Below are 16,495 nucleotides of genomic sequence, written 5' to 3'. Positions count from 1 at the left end.
CCCCCAAAAAAAAAAAACCCCATTAAACCACAAGTCAGGTTGATTCCTCTCCATCATATTTATTACTCTATCTGATTTACCTGTCCATCCCGTGTCATTTCTCTACCTATCACTCACCACTCTCCAGTTTAGTTTATGTAAACTTTACATCTTTCTTCATTTGGCATTTATATGCATCTTAAAGAAAAACATTAAAATTAATTTTGACGTCATGTTTCAAACTTGAGGATAAGGTATTTTTTCGTATCTAATGACTTTTGTGTCATTTCGTTGTGTCGGCTGCGTTTCTCACAACCAGACCGGAAGATAGGAATGTTAAACTTGTGCAAATTATTTTGAAAACCCAAATGGCATCACGAAAATTATATAGTATGTTCAGAGTGCAGTACTTTCAGATCCCAGAGGTCGTGCACCCCAGGCTGGTAGAAATACAGTACTACATTAAACCCTGAAGAAACAGGAGGTGGAGAGTAGACAAAATGGGTGGGGTAGAAATTTGGGGGGGGGGAGGTGGGCTTGAGCTTTCTATAAGAATCAGAGCCTTTGAATGAATATCCCTTGAGAAGCAGGTCTGACATCTCCTCTCCTGAAATTATCAAATCCTCATAACCCAAATCACAATTTAAAAGTCTAATTTTTGAACCTTCCATGGCTTCCTGGGCTGCTGCAGTGGCTTTGTGCCTCCTTTGTGTATTCGCAATGAATGTTGCGCAGGGGAGAAATAAAGAACGTCCTCGGAGCAGCGGGCCTAAGAAAGGTGAGCAAAGCTACCGCGGTATTAAGTACGGACTGTCAGCATGGTGAACTAGAAGGGTACTCGGTAGCACGCATACCTCCACCAGGCTGAACTACAGTTCACGTTTTGTATCAACCGATAGGCCGGATCTGCATCAGGGCCTGAACCCAAATCTAATCGGCTTGTTCTTGTCACCAACCCAACTCATCCACCAAGTTTTGTCATAATCCGTGACATCCGTCCATAACTTTTTGATGTGTCGTTTTTGGCCTTCTCTCCCAATGGTGACGAGTCACTTAAAATTCCCGGATCCAGATCTTCACCAAAATCGAATGAATTCTTCCTTGTCACACACCCAACCTGTCCACCAAGTCTCGGCCGAATCCGGCCAAACGTTTTGAGATATCCTGCTATATATAGTTTTTTGGCCCGACCTCTTAATGGTGAAGAATCACTTGAAAAATGACAGTACATTATGCGGATCACATCCAGATCTTCACCAAAATCAAATCAGTTAGTCCTCGTCACACACCCAACCTGTCCACCAAATTTTGTCCGAATCTGTCTTGAACTTTTTGAGATATCCTGCTCACAGACACAATAAAAACAAACAGACAGAAGTGAAAACATGCCCTCTCCTCTGTCCACCTTCGTTGGCGGAGGTAATAAACAATCACTGGTGTGTTTGTAGACATTCAGTCGTTCTGCTGGACTGATAGAATAGCTCAGAGGTAGCATACTCGTATCTGAGCTGACGAGTGAGGGTTTGATTTACCACCATACGATAAACTATCGTCGTTGTGATTTTACACTCGATGATCGAAGAAAAACTATGGAAACTTTATCAAACAAAAAACAAACAAAGCAAGTGGACTGGATAACATCTCTGCTGAAGTTTAGAAATATGTGGCTTTGGGCAGTCAGCAACTTCAGGTATGAAAAAGGTTATTAGCAGGTGATAAACCACCGATATGGTTAAAAAGCGCCATTATTTCAATCCTTTAAAAAGGTGATCAGAGTCGACCTGAAAACTATCGAAGGATCAGCTCAACAGCAGTGGCTGCTAAAATTTATAATGGGATGATCTTGAATCGAATCAGGCAGGATACATGTGGACCCAATATGGAAGAAAAATCAAAATGGTTTCCATCCAGGAAGATATACAGTTTCTCAGATTCTCTTATTGAAAAGGTTCACAGTAATAAAAATTAAAATAATACCATTCTGTTTATGCTGTAAAGGCACATCCAGCTTTTGAGGCTGTTTCTTTGGCAAGGAGTACAAGGTCACCACTGTGCCACAGGTTACCCTGAATGGTTATTACCCCAATGGTTGGTATTCATTTAACTGACCTCCGAAGGATGACAGGCTGAATCAATCCCACCTAGTGTAAATTCCACAGTCAACAGGGGGTTTGAACTCAGGACTCCAAAGTCCCAAGCCAGCCACCTTAAGCACTCAGCCAACACCTGGCTTGAGAAGGCTCATATAAGGCATTAAATGAAAAATGTATCAGCAGTGATAACATTTGTGGATTTCAAGAAAGCATTCCATTCCATTAATATGAAAAACATGTTTTTGATTTGAAAAGCATATGATGTACCAGATGGAGTTGTAAAGGCAGGGAAGGTAATTTACAATGAGACTGAGGCTCACGTAATGACACTTGATGGCGAGACAGAATTCTTTGCATATCTTCAACACAGTTCTCCAATGTGATGCATTCGCACCGATTTTATTTGTCGTAGTCCTCCACTAAGTCATGAGAACGACAGTAAGTGAACATGAATCACCGGGCTTCACGCGAACAGAACGAAGAAGCAGATTTCCTTCGGTTAACATCACTGATCCTGATTTAGCGGACGATACTGCTCGAATCTCAGACACACCAACAGATGCTCAGACACTAATCATACGGGTTGAAACAACGGCAAAGGCATCGGATTGCTCATTAATGTATCGAAGACCGATTACATTTTAATTCAATCAAGACGGAAAATTTGAAGCGACTCCTGGAGAAGCTTTAATAAAGTTAGCTGACTCAATATATTGGGTCCTGGATTAGCAAAAGTAACAAAGATTTTGAAGTAAGAAAAGCCAAAGTTTGAACAGCACTCAATAAGATGAATAATATATGGAAATCAAATCTTAACAGAAACCTTAAGCTGAAATTCTTTCACGCAACAGCAGAGTATTCTTCTATATGGTGCTGACAGTTGGACACTAACAAGGACACCTGAAAGGGGACTTGATGTCTGCTACACAAGTTTGTTGAGGGCAGCACTGAGTATCAGCTGGAGGGAACTTCAAACAGGTGAAGATCTACATGATAGATCACCCTTTGGATAGCTATTGTACTTTAAAAAAAAAAAGCAAAGACTAAGATTTGCTGGCCGTTGTTTGAGAAGCAAGCAAGAAATTGTATCGCAACTTCTGCTATGGTAACAAAAACAAGGCGAGAGGTCTCGTAGCCACCCTGTCCTCACCTCGTGGATCAGCTCGAGAGAGATACAAGTCTGACGCTGGACCAGCGGCCAATTCTTATGGAAGATCGTGAGGATTGTAAGAAACATCATTAACACCTGAGTTCACTCGAACAGATGATGATGATAAGCTGTCATCCTGGTGCTTCACAGGCAGGTCGTTGCATCAATGAGTACACCGTCATTTGGAGAGAAGTTACTCCAGGTGTGCCATCTGCGAGCATTATTGGTGGATGTTAACGATCCTGTAGTGACTTTTAAAAAGAGTGGACCATCGTGTACCGACAGTCCGATCAAATTCCAAGTTCCTGCCCTCGTGTGCGAGGGCACAGCATCAGAAGCACAACCACATGCAACCAGTGGGTCAAATTACAATTGAATTCCGGTCCAATATATTTTTTATATAATATATGTTAATCTTACTATTAATCAACTGCAAGCGAATTGCACTGATTTAAAAAAAAAAAAACGCAGTTAAACGCTTTTTCAAAAAGAACATTGTATATTCCGCCCCCTCCGCAGTTCTGTCGTGTATTAAATTTCCCTCCAAGTAATGCGTACACACAATTTGTGAGGCCATAGTTTTAAAAAACTTTTATTGAAAAAAAAGTTTCCAGAAAACTGAAAAAGTTGGGGTCTCATTAAAAAATTGCTCAGATATACTGTATTGTATACAGAGGTTCAATACTGTGAGTATACATAACAAAATTACTTTACATATGTTAATGCGATGGACGTTAAATCAAAGAATTATTTGTGCGAGTACAGCAGGCAGTTGTTCTGATGAGGTCGATGTAAATTATAAAGCATCATTTAATTTTATAAGTCTCTTTTGGCTATCTCCACCATTGAAGGTGAAGGAGGTTATGCTTTCACCCCTGTCTGTCTGTTTGTTTATCTGTTTGTTTGTGTCCAGAATATCTCAAAAAGTTGTTGACGGATTCGGATGAAATTTTGTGGGCAGGTTGGGTGTGTGACAAGGACGAAGTGGTAGATTTTGGTGAAGATCCGGGTCCGGATCCGACTTCTAGAATTTTTTAAATTTTTAAAAAAAAGTGATTCGTCACCATTGAGAGATATTGCGGAAAAGACATACAGCACAATATCTCAAAAAGTTGTGGATGGATTCGGTCGAAACTTGGCCCACACTTTAGGTGTGTGATGAGCACGAATTGATTCGATTTTGGTGAAGATGCGAATCCAGATCCGAATCCGATAATTATATATTTTAGGAAGTGACATTTCACCATTGAGAGATGGGGCTAAAACGATATCTATCATGATATTTCAAAAATGTAATGGGCCCGATATGTTCTCGTGGATCAGGCATTGTGTGGTGGAGGTATGCGCTCCACCGAGTCCCCTTCTCGTCACTTGAATTTTCGGCGTACGGACAATTCTAACGACAATCTGTTGCTACAGCCAGTCCGTCCGTCTAATGGGATCAGGACGAGCCAGATGTGATTTTATAAGACACCTTTCAAGCTTTGACAACAATTCCCAATGGCCGCAGATTTACTCACTCTTGCCACGAGGATATAATTCAAATTGACAAACCGTGCACCAAGCCAACACACAGATGGCGGAAGAAGGATTAATAAGTAGAAAGGGAAGAACGGGAGAGCTGGAAAAACAATTTATTGCAATTATAATTAATTTACACAAGTCTCTATCATAAACCCCCTGCACCCACGATCTCTCAATTGGCTTGTCACGTTTATTTTAACTCATTCACATGACAGATAAGGGGGAATTACAAAACTAAGAATCAAAACTTGACCCCCACACGATGATGTGTGAGGTCCTTCCTAAAGGACGAGTGACACCTTGACGTTTTAGCCAGCTTATGCCGATTTTTGAAAAATTTGTCTAAAACGCTGGCATACGTCGAATACGTTATGGGTAAGTTTTGGAAACATTGAGTGCACGCTGAAAAACACTGCCATACGTCGTAGTACGCTGGGTTTCATCGTTAACCTCCGCCATCGAAGATGGACGGAGGTTACTGTTTTCACCCCTGTCTGTTTGTTTGTGAACAGTATTACGGAAAAACTCCTGGACAGATTTCGACGAAACTTGGTGGGAGGGATTAGGTATGGTCCAAGGATCATGCCTTTAAATTTTGGACTTGGTCCAAAAAAAAAAACTTTTTTTCAAAAAAATTTCGATTATATTTGAAAAAATTTGAATTTTTTTTTTGCATTTCTACATGTTTTAAGTGATTTCCAACCCCCCCAAAAAAATTTGTTAGAGAAAAAAAAAATTGTAACTTTTTTTTCCAAAAAATTTCGATTTTTTTTTGGGCATTTCTACATGCGCATCGATCTCGTTTAGTTTATTCAATCGTGGTTCAGTAGAGTCTGATCCGTTTTGACCTACAATGAATAGGATATCAGGTTCACTTAAGTGACCCAGCAGTATTGGCGGTGGAGGTTTTGCACTGTACCGAGTGTTCCCCCTCGAGTTGTACTTTTCGGTTGTCCTCAAATTTTTTCCATGCTTGAAATTTGTTAGACTTATGCCAGCGTATGACTCACAAGTTCCGCTACGCTGGCCATAAGTTGTAGGCACGTTATACGATCGTTGACATACGTCGACACACGTTAATTGTAAGTCAATCATAAGTCGAAACACGTCGAGGTAATGTTTAGCATACCCGAAACTTATTTCTAACCTATGAATAACGTGTTGTAGGCACGTTACGCGATCCTTGACACACATTACCAAGGGCGTAGCCAGAGGTCCAAAAGCGATGAGGTGAAAAGAGGTGAACTTGGTTGATGTGACGGTGCGCGTAGCGCAGCGTTGCGAGCGCCAACGGTGCGAAGCCATTACAGCGAGTGGTCTGGGGGCCTTGAGCGGCCCCCAGAAGCCAATGCATTTTTGATGCCCAGAAACCTATTCTTAGCTAATTTCAATGCTCAAAATTTTAAAATGTTAATGTTCATTTCAACCACATTAATCATAAAATATATATATATATATATATATATATATATATATATATATATATATATATATATATATATATATATATATTTATATATCCATACAGTCAAACAGTAAATTTTGTTTGTGTCAAAACATTTTAGCCCCCATGGTAAGCCCACCCCACACCCTCACCCCCTCCCCGGATATCAAATGGTTGCCCCCTATTATATATAAAAGACTACAAAAACGGTCGAGGCCCAGGTTACCAACGACCGCCACCGGTACCATTGGTCAGCAGGGTACCGGTGGAAATTGTGCTACTGCTGGGCGAAGGAGGAGAAGGAGATGGGAAGGCGGGTCCAGAGGCAGTGGGAGAGGGGGAAGGGTAGAAGTGTGGAGGTGAGAGTTGGAACTCTGAATGTTGGGACTATGACTGGCAAGGGGCGAGAGTTGGCTGATATGATGGAGAGAAGAAAGGTGGACATATTGTGTGTACAAAAGACCAAGTGGATGGGGACTAAGGCTAGGAGCATTGGAGGTGGTTTCAAATTGTTCTACCATGGTGTGGATGGGAGGAGAAATGGTGTAGGGGTATTCCTGAAGGAGGATTATGTCAAGAGGGTATTGGAGGTGAGGAGAGTCTCTGACCGAGTGATGAGTGTGAAGTTGTAAATTGAAGGGGTGATGATGAATGTCATCAGTGCATATGCCCCGCATTTGGGGTGTGAGATGGAGTATAAAGAAGATTTCTGGAGTGAGTTAGATGAAGTGGTGGAGAGTGTATCCAAGGATGAAAGCGTGGTGATTGGAGCAGATTTCAATGGGCTTGATGGGGGAAGGCAATAAAGAGGATGAGGAGGTGATGGGTCGGTACGGTCTTAACGAGAGGAATGTGGAAGGGCAAATGGTGCTAGATTTTGCAAAAAGAATGGAAATGGCGGTGGTAAATACATATTTCAAGAAGAAGGAGGAACACAGGGTGACGTACAAGAGTGGAGGAAAGTGCACACAAGTGGATTTCATCTTAAGCAGGAGATGCAACCTGAAAGAGATTAGAGACTGTAAGGTGGTGGCAGAGGAGAATGTAGCTCGACAGCATCGGATGGTGGTTTGCAGGATGATTTTGGAGGTGAGGTTGAGGAAGAGAGTGAGGGCTGAACCAAGGACCAGATGAGGGAAGCTGAATAAGGAAGACTGTTGTGTGAAATTCAGGGAGGAGGTGAGACAGGTGTTGGATGGTGGTAAAGAGGTGTGGGATGACTGGACAACTACTGCAGAAGTAGTGAGGGAGATAGCTCGGAAGGTACTTGGTGTGACATCTGGACAGAGGAAGGAAGATAAGGAGACTTGGTGGTGGAACGTGGAAGTGCAGGAAAGTATAAGGAAGAAGGGGTTGGCTAAAAAGAAGTGGGATAGCCAGAGAGATGAAGAAAGTAGGCAGGAGTACAAGGATTGGTGGCGCAAGGCAAAGAGAGAGGTGGCAAAGGCTAAGAAAAAGGCATATGGCGAGCTGTATGAGAAGTTGGATACATAATAAGGGGAAAAGGATTTATACCGATTGGCAAGACAGAGGGACCGAGCTGGGAAGGATGTTCTGCAGGTTAGGGTGACAAAGGATGCAAATGAGAATGTGCTGACCAGCGAGGAGAAGGTGTTGAGAAGGTGGATGGAGTACTTTGAGGAGCTGATGAATGAAGAAAATGAGAGAGAGAAGGTTGGAAGAGGTGGAGATAGTGAATCAGGAAGTGGGGTGGAACAGTTAGGATGAAGTGAGGACTGCCATGAAGAGGATGAAGAGTGGAAAGTCGGTTGGCCCAGATGACATACCAGTGGAGACATGGAAGTGTTTCGGAGAGATGGCAGTGGGGTTGTTAACCAGATTGTTTAAGAAAATCTTGGAAAGTGAGAGGATGCCGGAGGAGTGGAGATTAAGTGTACTGGTTCCGATTTTCAAGAACAAGGGTGATGTGCAGAGCTGTGGTAATTACAGAGGGCTAAAGTTGTTAAGCCACACCATGAAGTTGTGGGAAAGAGTAGTGGAAGCTTGGTTAAGAGGAGAGGTGACGATCTGTGACCAGCAATATGGGTTTATGCCAGGAAAGAGCACCACTGATGCGATGTTTGCTTTGAGAATGTTGATGGAGAAGTATAGGGAAGGCCAGAAGGAGTTACATTGTGTGTTTGTGGATTCAGAGAAAGCTTATGATAGGGTGCCAAGAGAGGAGTTGTGGTATTGTATGAGGAAATCGGGAGTGGTGGAGAAGTATGTGAGGATCGTGCAGGATATGTATGAGGACAGTGCGACAGCGGTGAGGTGTGCGGTAGGAATGATGGACCGGTTTAAGGTTAAAGTGGGATTGCATCAAGGATCAGCGTTGGGTCCTTTCCTGTTTGCAATGGTGATGGACAGGTTGATGGACGAGGTCAGACTGGAGTCTCCGTGGACTTTGATGTTCGCGGATGACATCATGATCTGTAGGGAAGGTAGGGAACAGGCTGAATCGAGCCTTGAGAGGTGGAGGTTCGCACTGGAGAGAAGGGGAATGATAGTCAGTCGGAGTAAGACGGAGTACATGTGCGGAAATGAGAGGGAGGGTGGTGGTATGGTGCGGTTGCAGGGAGTTGAGGTGGGGAAGGTGGATGGGTTTAAATACTTGGGATCAACTGTCCAAAGTGACGGAGAGTGTGGGAGAGAAGTGAAAAAGAGAGTGCAGGCAGGATGGAGTGGGTGGAGAAGAGTTGCAGGAGTGATTTGTGACAGAAGGGTAGCTACAAGAGTGAAGGGGAAAGTATATAAGACGGTAGTGAGACCAGCTATGTTGTATGGTTTGGAGGCGGTGGAGCTGACAAAAAGACAGGAAGCGGAGCTGGAGGTGGCAGAGTTAAAGATGCTGCGATTCTCGTTGGGAGTGACGAGGATGGAGAGGATAAGAAATGAGTAGATTAGAGGGACAGCGCAGGTAGGACGGTTTGGAGACAAAGTGAGAGAGGCGAGATTGAGATGGTTTGGACATGTGCACAGGAGGGAAGCGGAGTATATCGGGAGAAGGATGTTGAAGATGGAGCCGCCAGGCAGGAGGAGAAGAGGAAGGCCAAAGAAGAGGTTCATGGATATGGTGAGGGCGGACATGCGGGTGGTTGGAGTGTCAATGGAAGATGCGGAGGATAGAGCAAAATGGAGAAGGTTGATCCGCTGTGGCGACCCCTAATGGGAGCAAGCCGAAAGAGGAAGAAGATATATATATATATATATATATATATATATATATATATATATATATATATATATATATATATATATTTTTTTTTGCACATACAGCCACGCACGTGTAGGCACATGAAAGCGAAGGAACTGCTTTTGTGGTTATTGTTTCTGGCACATGGTTTGAGTTTTTTTGCGGGGGGGGGGAGGGTTTGCGCGTATGCCCGCCACGCATCTATGGGCATGCACAAGTAATAATAAACCAGGGAGTCTGGAACACTGACGCTAACCATTACATTGACGTGTTTCGACTTATTAGTAACTTACAAGTAACTAAGGCCAGGCTGAGGTAGACGAGGCTGTTGCCTCGTCGCTAATTTACTGAAATATGATCTGGCCTGAACCCTCTGGCCATCTGAGCTCCCTGGGGAGTACATTATCACAGCTACCCGGCAGTGCTCTGGATATTCTTATCTCCACTCCTATCACAATACCTAAATCGGACAATACCCCCCCCCTGACAGTGACTGAACAACCCTCCTCCCAGTACACTGATCTCATGAGGCACCCGCTGGTGCACTTGGCTCTGTTGTATTAACGTTTTTGTAGACAGTCTTCTCTTCTTTTCTTCTTCTTCTTCTTCTTATTTTGGCTGCTCCCGTTAGGGGTCGCCACAGCGGATCATCCGTCTCCATTTCGCTCTTTTCTCCACATCTTCCATTGACACTCCAACCACCTGCATGTCGCCCTCACTACATCCACGAACCTCTTCTTTGGCCTTTCTCTTCTCCTCCTACCTGGCGGCTTCCTTCGCTCTCGCGTGGCCGATTTGTTCGCTCTCGCGTGGCCGTTCCTTCGCTCTCGCGTGGCCGTACGCGCGTGGCCATACGTGCGTGGCTGTACGTGCATGGCCGTACGTGCGTGCCCATACGTGCGTGGCTGTACATACAAAATAAAAATAAAAAAAACTTTCAAACCGCGTGCCAGAAACAACAACCACACAAGCCGTTCCTTCGCTCTCGCGTGCCCATATGTGCGTGGCCGTACATGCAAAAAAAAAAAAAAACTTTCAAACAACTACACAAGCCATTCCTTCGCTCTCATAAACGACGACTGGATTGGGGCAGTGTTTATCTCTAAATGCAGATAAGAAAATCGAGAAATTATTAGAATACAGTAAGTCATCACTATCCAAAAGTAGTGTGTGCCCGTACGGAATGTTCACATCATTCCACGAATTATCGCCTCCATTGAAGTAACAACTGCTGTGATACTTACACACAGAGTTAATTAAAATCAAGTTTACCTCGCTGTCTTTGCTTGCCATGACATTCGCTGCCATTTACCATTGGCACTCCTACCCCACGGTAACTAAGGCACCGATCGATCCCCATGGTTACCAGCACGGCATGTGACGTCATCGTCGGCCGGCCGTGCACCGGCCTACGCAGCCATGCCCACGCAGCAACATGTCCTGTGATTGGTAACTAAATGGCGCATCGGCCACGCCTACGCAGCACGTGTCCTGTCATTGGTTGGTAAATAAATGGCCATAACTTTGGAATCACTTGTCTGATTAATATCAAATCTTGAAAAGGCACATACTCAGGTCCCCAGCAATATAGCTGGCAAGTTTCAATTGGATCGGACCAGTAGTTGTCGAGAAACAGCGGACACACACACACACACACACACACACACACACACACACACACACACACACACACACACACACACACACACACACACACACACACACACACACACACACACACACACACACACACACACACACACACACACACACACACAGATTGCTGGAATTATACATAGATGAAATGAGGTCAATGAGATGACAAATGAAAGGGTTGAATGCAGACTGCAGAGCAATGAGTAAGGAAACCCGTCGTTGTGAATCGTTTTTACCACCAAATTGAGATGTATTTCGTTGGCAAGCATGTCGAGTGGAGCTAAATTCCTTAACACTTCCAAAGGCCACAGCGTTTTGACAATTGGAAACAAAAAAAAGTTGTGCACTTTTTTGATAAATTACTTTTGGAACAATTTTTCTTCAATAAATAAATAATAATAAAAATCGTCTCCATGTACATTGTACACACCTTTATCTCGTTAGCACCTCTTCATAAACAACATCGCTGAGGAAACTGCGCTTCTTCTTTGTTTCCTCGTCCAGGGCAAGAATACGGAGGCTTTTATGGCCAATTATTCAATTAGCGCCGGAGAGGAGAGGAGAGGAGAGGAGAGGAGAGGAGAGGAGAGGAGAGGAGAGGAGAGACCCGTAATGGCGAACGCGGCTGAGTTTCTCTTCCCCATCGGCCACGGCTTCACAGCAACGCTTCCTGTCATTGGTTGATAAAAAAAGGCCGCAGCAACGGTTCCTGTCATTGGTTGGTAAATAAATGGCCATAACTTGGAAAGCACTTGTCCGATTAATATCAAACCTTGAAAAGGCACATCCTCAGGTCCCCAGCAATATATCTGGCAAGTTTCAATTAGATCGGACCAGCGGTTGTCGAGAAACGGCGGTCACAGAGACAGAGACAGAGACAGAGACAGAGACAGAGACAGAGACAGAGACAGAGACAGACACAGACACAGACACAGACACAGACACAGATTGCTGGAATTATAGATAGATATATTTTTTTCTTCGGTATGACGGTGATGTTGACACTTCGATTTCTAGTGTGGTTATGATTTAAATCGTTGAGAGGCAGCCTATTAATTATATTATATGATGACCACACTTGAAATCGAAGTGTCAACATGACCGTCATACCGAAAAAAAAAACAAAAAAAACAGGGAATCTGGAACACTGACGCTAACCATTACCTCGACGTGTTTCGACTTATGAGTAACTTACAAGTAAACTTATATTTCTTTTCTTGGGGTGATCTGTGGGTTGGTACTTGAAAACTTCGTATTGACATATAAACTGGTCTAATACCGTTTTGTCTAGTTGTTTGTTTGTCTGGCTAACTTCACTCTGGTCAAAATTACCCTGGAGCTGACAGGGTTCCACATTCCACCTGCATTTTTCAAAGCTTCTGCCATCAATGGGTCCAGCACTACACCTACTTACACTTTCATTACATTCGGCAGGCTCAATCTCTCTCCAGGAACAGGATGGCCAGAGTGAAAAATGGTACATCCTTCCACCTCATTTACAGCCTAACCGAACCATTTGTACTCACTAAATACCTCTGCCACCAGAGGTGGTCGGAGGTTATGTTTTCACCCGTCAGTCTCAAAAAGTATATCTCAAAAAGTTATGGACGGATTTGGACGAAATTTGGTGGACATTTTGTGTGTCTGCCAATGACGATTTTTTTTTTCGATTTTGGTGAAGATCTGGATCCGGATCCAGTTACAAGAAATTTTTCATTTTCTTTTATCAAATGATTCTTCACCATTGGGTGAGAGGGCCAAAAAATGTATATATAACATGACATCGCAAAAAAGTTATGGTCGGATTCGGAGAAAACTTGGTGAACAGGTTCGGTGTCTGCCATGGACAAAATTGACATTTTGATGAATATCCAGATCTGGATGAGAACTTTTTAATTTTTACCTCTGCCACCTGCCACATGTTTTCACTACTGTCTGTCTGCAGGATATCTCAAAAAGGTATGGATGGATTCGACCGAAACTTAGTGGATATATTGGATGTGTGACAAGGAAGAATTGATCAGGTTGTGGTGAAGATTCGGATCTGGATACGAGAATTTATAAATTATTTAAGTGAGTTTTCACCATTGAGAGATTGGGGGAGGGGCATAAACGATATACTGTATAGCATGATATTTGAAAACATTATGGACAGGTAATGACAAAACTTGAGGATGAGATGAGTAAATCAAAAGAACAAGCAGATTCGATTTTGATAAAGGTCGGATCGAGATCCGGCTTATTCACTGGGATACAAAATGTAAACTGTTAATTTTGAATCTTCTTCACTCTTGTACCATCACAATAGCCTGGTACATGATGTAGCATCTATATAGTGCATTGTACATGATTATGAAAATCTGTCTTTTGTTTTTTTTCTTTCTTTCTTTAATTTTTGTATGTAGAGTCAAGGCTCGTGAAAAGCTAGAACACCGATTGGATCAGGATACAACATGAAAAAGGAACAGCACAGAGAAGGAGAAAGGGAGGGGGAGAAACTATCAGTGGAGTTGAAGGACTAAATAAACGAAGACTTGGGCAAACAATGTATGTGGGGAAAAAAGGGAGGCAGGAATGAATATGTGTGGTGGACAGGATGGAGACAGAAGGAAACTCTCAGGAAGGAAAAACTGGAAAATTTGAAGGAGGAGGGCTGGGTTAATGAAGGCAGTAAAGATCATGGTTTTGGATTAGAGTTGTTCTGAAATGATGATGAGCAGTTCAGTTGAAGACCTTGAGGGAAGAAAGATATTGAAAAGCATGTGGAAGTTGGCTCCATTGGCAGGAAGAAAGAAAGAGGAATGAATGAGTGGAGGTGAGCAGTGATCCTGGATTTTCGGAGTTTCACCAGAAGGGGGTTGATGGTGGACCACGTGCACCCTGCATGAACCTGTGGAGGACAAAGCACAGAAGGTGCAAGATCAGAAAGGATGCAGAAGAAGACAAAGACCAGTGACCTGTCTGCGATAGGAAAGTGATAGGCCAATAGACTCAGCTTGGGCGCAGGAGATTCCAATGATCTTGAAGGCCTTGGTTTCCACGGCATCAAGCTGAGCAAGGTGTGAGGCAGGGAAGCCAGCGCAGAGGGGAGATCAGTACCCCATCAAGCTGCAGATGAAGGCCTTGTTTGGGGAGAGGAGTTCAGGTGTGCCAAGGAAGGATTTTGTACGATGGAGGATGACCATCGGCGGCTAACCTTGGAGGCCAACTTTGAAATGTGGTTTGCCCAAGAAGGATCCTGGCTGACAGTGAGAGCCAGGAGTTTGAGTGACAACTTCTTCAAGAGGATTGTTAAAAACAGTGGATTGGGGGGAGGGATTGTCAGACAGTCCTTTCGTAGAAAGAGAGAGAGGGTGTGAAATTTGTTAAGATTGAAAGACATATTCCAAGTGTTTGACTCCTTATTTTAATTTTTTTTACCGAGGTCTGAACGTTCTGAAGAGAGGGAATAGGACTGGGCCCATAACACTGCCTTGGGGCACCCCAGCCTTGATGGAGAGGAGATGAAAGGATTCCATTGAGAGCCATACCTTGGTTACGAGAGTAGAGGAAGTCAGTAAACCATGTGTGGAGTTGACATTGGATGCCATGGGTAGAGAGTTTGGAGAGCAAGGCAGGATACCAGACTGGATCAAAAGCACGAGCTAGGTCCAGAGAGATGGCCCTGATCTCATATCTGAAATTGAGGACATCCATCCAATGTTAGTTGAGTGGAAGCAGCATGTCCAAGGTCGGGTGATGTGGTCTGAATCCAAATTGGTGATCTAATGAGGCCGTTGAAGAAAAGGAAGGACATCATGTCAACTGTGATAGACGATACGACCTTGCTAATGTTTGGCAATAAGTTGAAAGGTCTGCAGTTAATGGGATCAGCTTTTGCACCTTTTTTATGTCATACAACGATGTTGGTACCGTTGGTACCACTCGCACCCTGTCTCCCTCGCACCCCTCTCCCTCTCCCTCGCACTCCTCCTCCTCTCACCGCTTCTCCTCTCACTCCTCCCATCACACCCCTCCCCTGCACCCCTCCCCTCTCCCTCGCACCCCTCCCTCTCCTTCTCCCTCACACCCCTCAACCTCTCACCCCTCCCCCTCTTCCTCCTCCCCCTCTCTCCCTCACCCTCACACCCCTCTGCCTCTCCATCACCCTCACCCTCACACCCCTCTCCCTCACACTCCTCTCCCTCTCCCTCGCACACCTCTCCCTCTTCCTCACACCCCTCTCCCTCGCACCCCTCTCCTTCTCCCTCGCACCCCTCTCTCTCGCACCCCTCTCCCTCTCCCGCACCCCTCTCCCTCTCCCTCTCTCGCACCCCTCTCCCTCTCCCTCTCCCTCTCTCGCACCCCTCTCCCTCTCTATCTCTCGCCCCTCTCCCTCTCGCCCCTCCATCTCTCTCGCCCCTCCCTCTCTCTCGCCCTCCCTCTTTCTCATCCCCTCTCCCTCTCTCTCGCTCCCCTCTCCCTCACCCCCTCTCCCTCACCCCCTCTCTCTCGCACCCCTCTCCCTCTCTCTCGCACCCCTCTCCATCTCTCTCGCACCCCTCTCCCTCTCTCTCGCACCCCTCTCCCTCTCTCTCTCGCACCCCTCTCCCTCTCCCTCTCTTGCACCCCTCTCCCTCTCTCTCTCTCTCTCGCACCCCTCTCCCTCTCTCTCGCACCCCTCTCCCTCTCTCTCTCTCGCCTCCTCTCCCTCTCTCTCTCGCTCCCTCCCTCTCCCTCTCTCTCTCGCTCCCTCCCTCTCTCTCTCGCCCTCCCTCTCTCTCTCGCCCCTCCCTCTCTCTCTCTCTCCTCTCCCTCCTCTTTCTCGTCCCCCTCTCCCTCTCTCTCGCACCCCTCTCCCTCTCTCTCTCGCACCCCTCTCCCTCTCTCTCTCGCACCCCTCTCCCTCTCCCTCTCTTGCACCCCTCTCCCTCTCTCTCTCTCTCGCACCCCTCTCCCTCTCTCTCGCACCCCTCTCCCTCTCTCTCTCTCTCTCGCCTCCTCTCCCTCTCTCTCTCGCTCCCTCCCTCTCCCTCTCTCTCTCGCTCCCTCCCTCTCTCTCTCGCCCTCCCTCTCTCTCGCCCTCCCTCTCTCTCGCCCTCCCTCTCTCTCGCCCCTCCCTCTCTCTCTCGCCCCTCCCTCTTTCTCGTCCCCTCTCCCTCTCTCTCTCGCACCCCTCTCCCTCTCTCTCGCACCCCTCTCCCTCTCTCTCGCACCCCTCTCCCTCTCTCTCGCACTCCTCTCCCTTCCACCCCTATCCCTCTCCCTTTCCCTTCCACCCCAATCCCTGTCCCTCCCACCCCTATCTCTCCCACTCTTTCTCATCCTTCCCATCCCTATACCACTCTCTCTCATCCCTTCCTCCTCTCTTCTCTTTCTCTCCCCTCTTTCGCTTCATATTCCCGTCAGTAAAGTAACAGGTTGTATATGCTCGTCATTACTAATGAGAGTTTTCACAATATATGTGTCATATT

The 16,495-nt window shown here is 45.3% G+C and overlaps 1 protein-coding gene across 1 annotated transcript in view; it reads left to right on the top strand.

The window, feature by feature from the left end:
- Positions 1 to 540: 540 nt before the first annotated feature.
- CLEC3A (C-type lectin domain family 3 member A) overlaps positions 541 to 16,495 on the top strand; it is a 33,919-nt gene continuing 17,964 nt past the window's right edge. The window contains exon 1 of the mRNA XM_085887903.1: positions 541 to 757. Within this exon, the coding sequence (XP_085744029.1) occupies positions 649 to 757 (109 nt within the window). The 5' untranslated portion in view covers positions 541 to 648. The remainder of the gene's footprint in view (positions 758 to 16,495) is intronic.

Source organism: Eptatretus burgeri, chromosome 7, assembly GCF_056783735.1.
Source record: "Eptatretus burgeri isolate ZD-2024b chromosome 7, Ebu_testis_v1, whole genome shotgun sequence".
Classification (NCBI taxonomy): domain Eukaryota; kingdom Metazoa; phylum Chordata; class Myxini; order Myxiniformes; family Myxinidae; genus Eptatretus; species Eptatretus burgeri.
The sequence above is the reverse complement of the archived record's forward strand: the minus strand, read 5'-3'. Positions and strand labels throughout refer to the sequence as shown.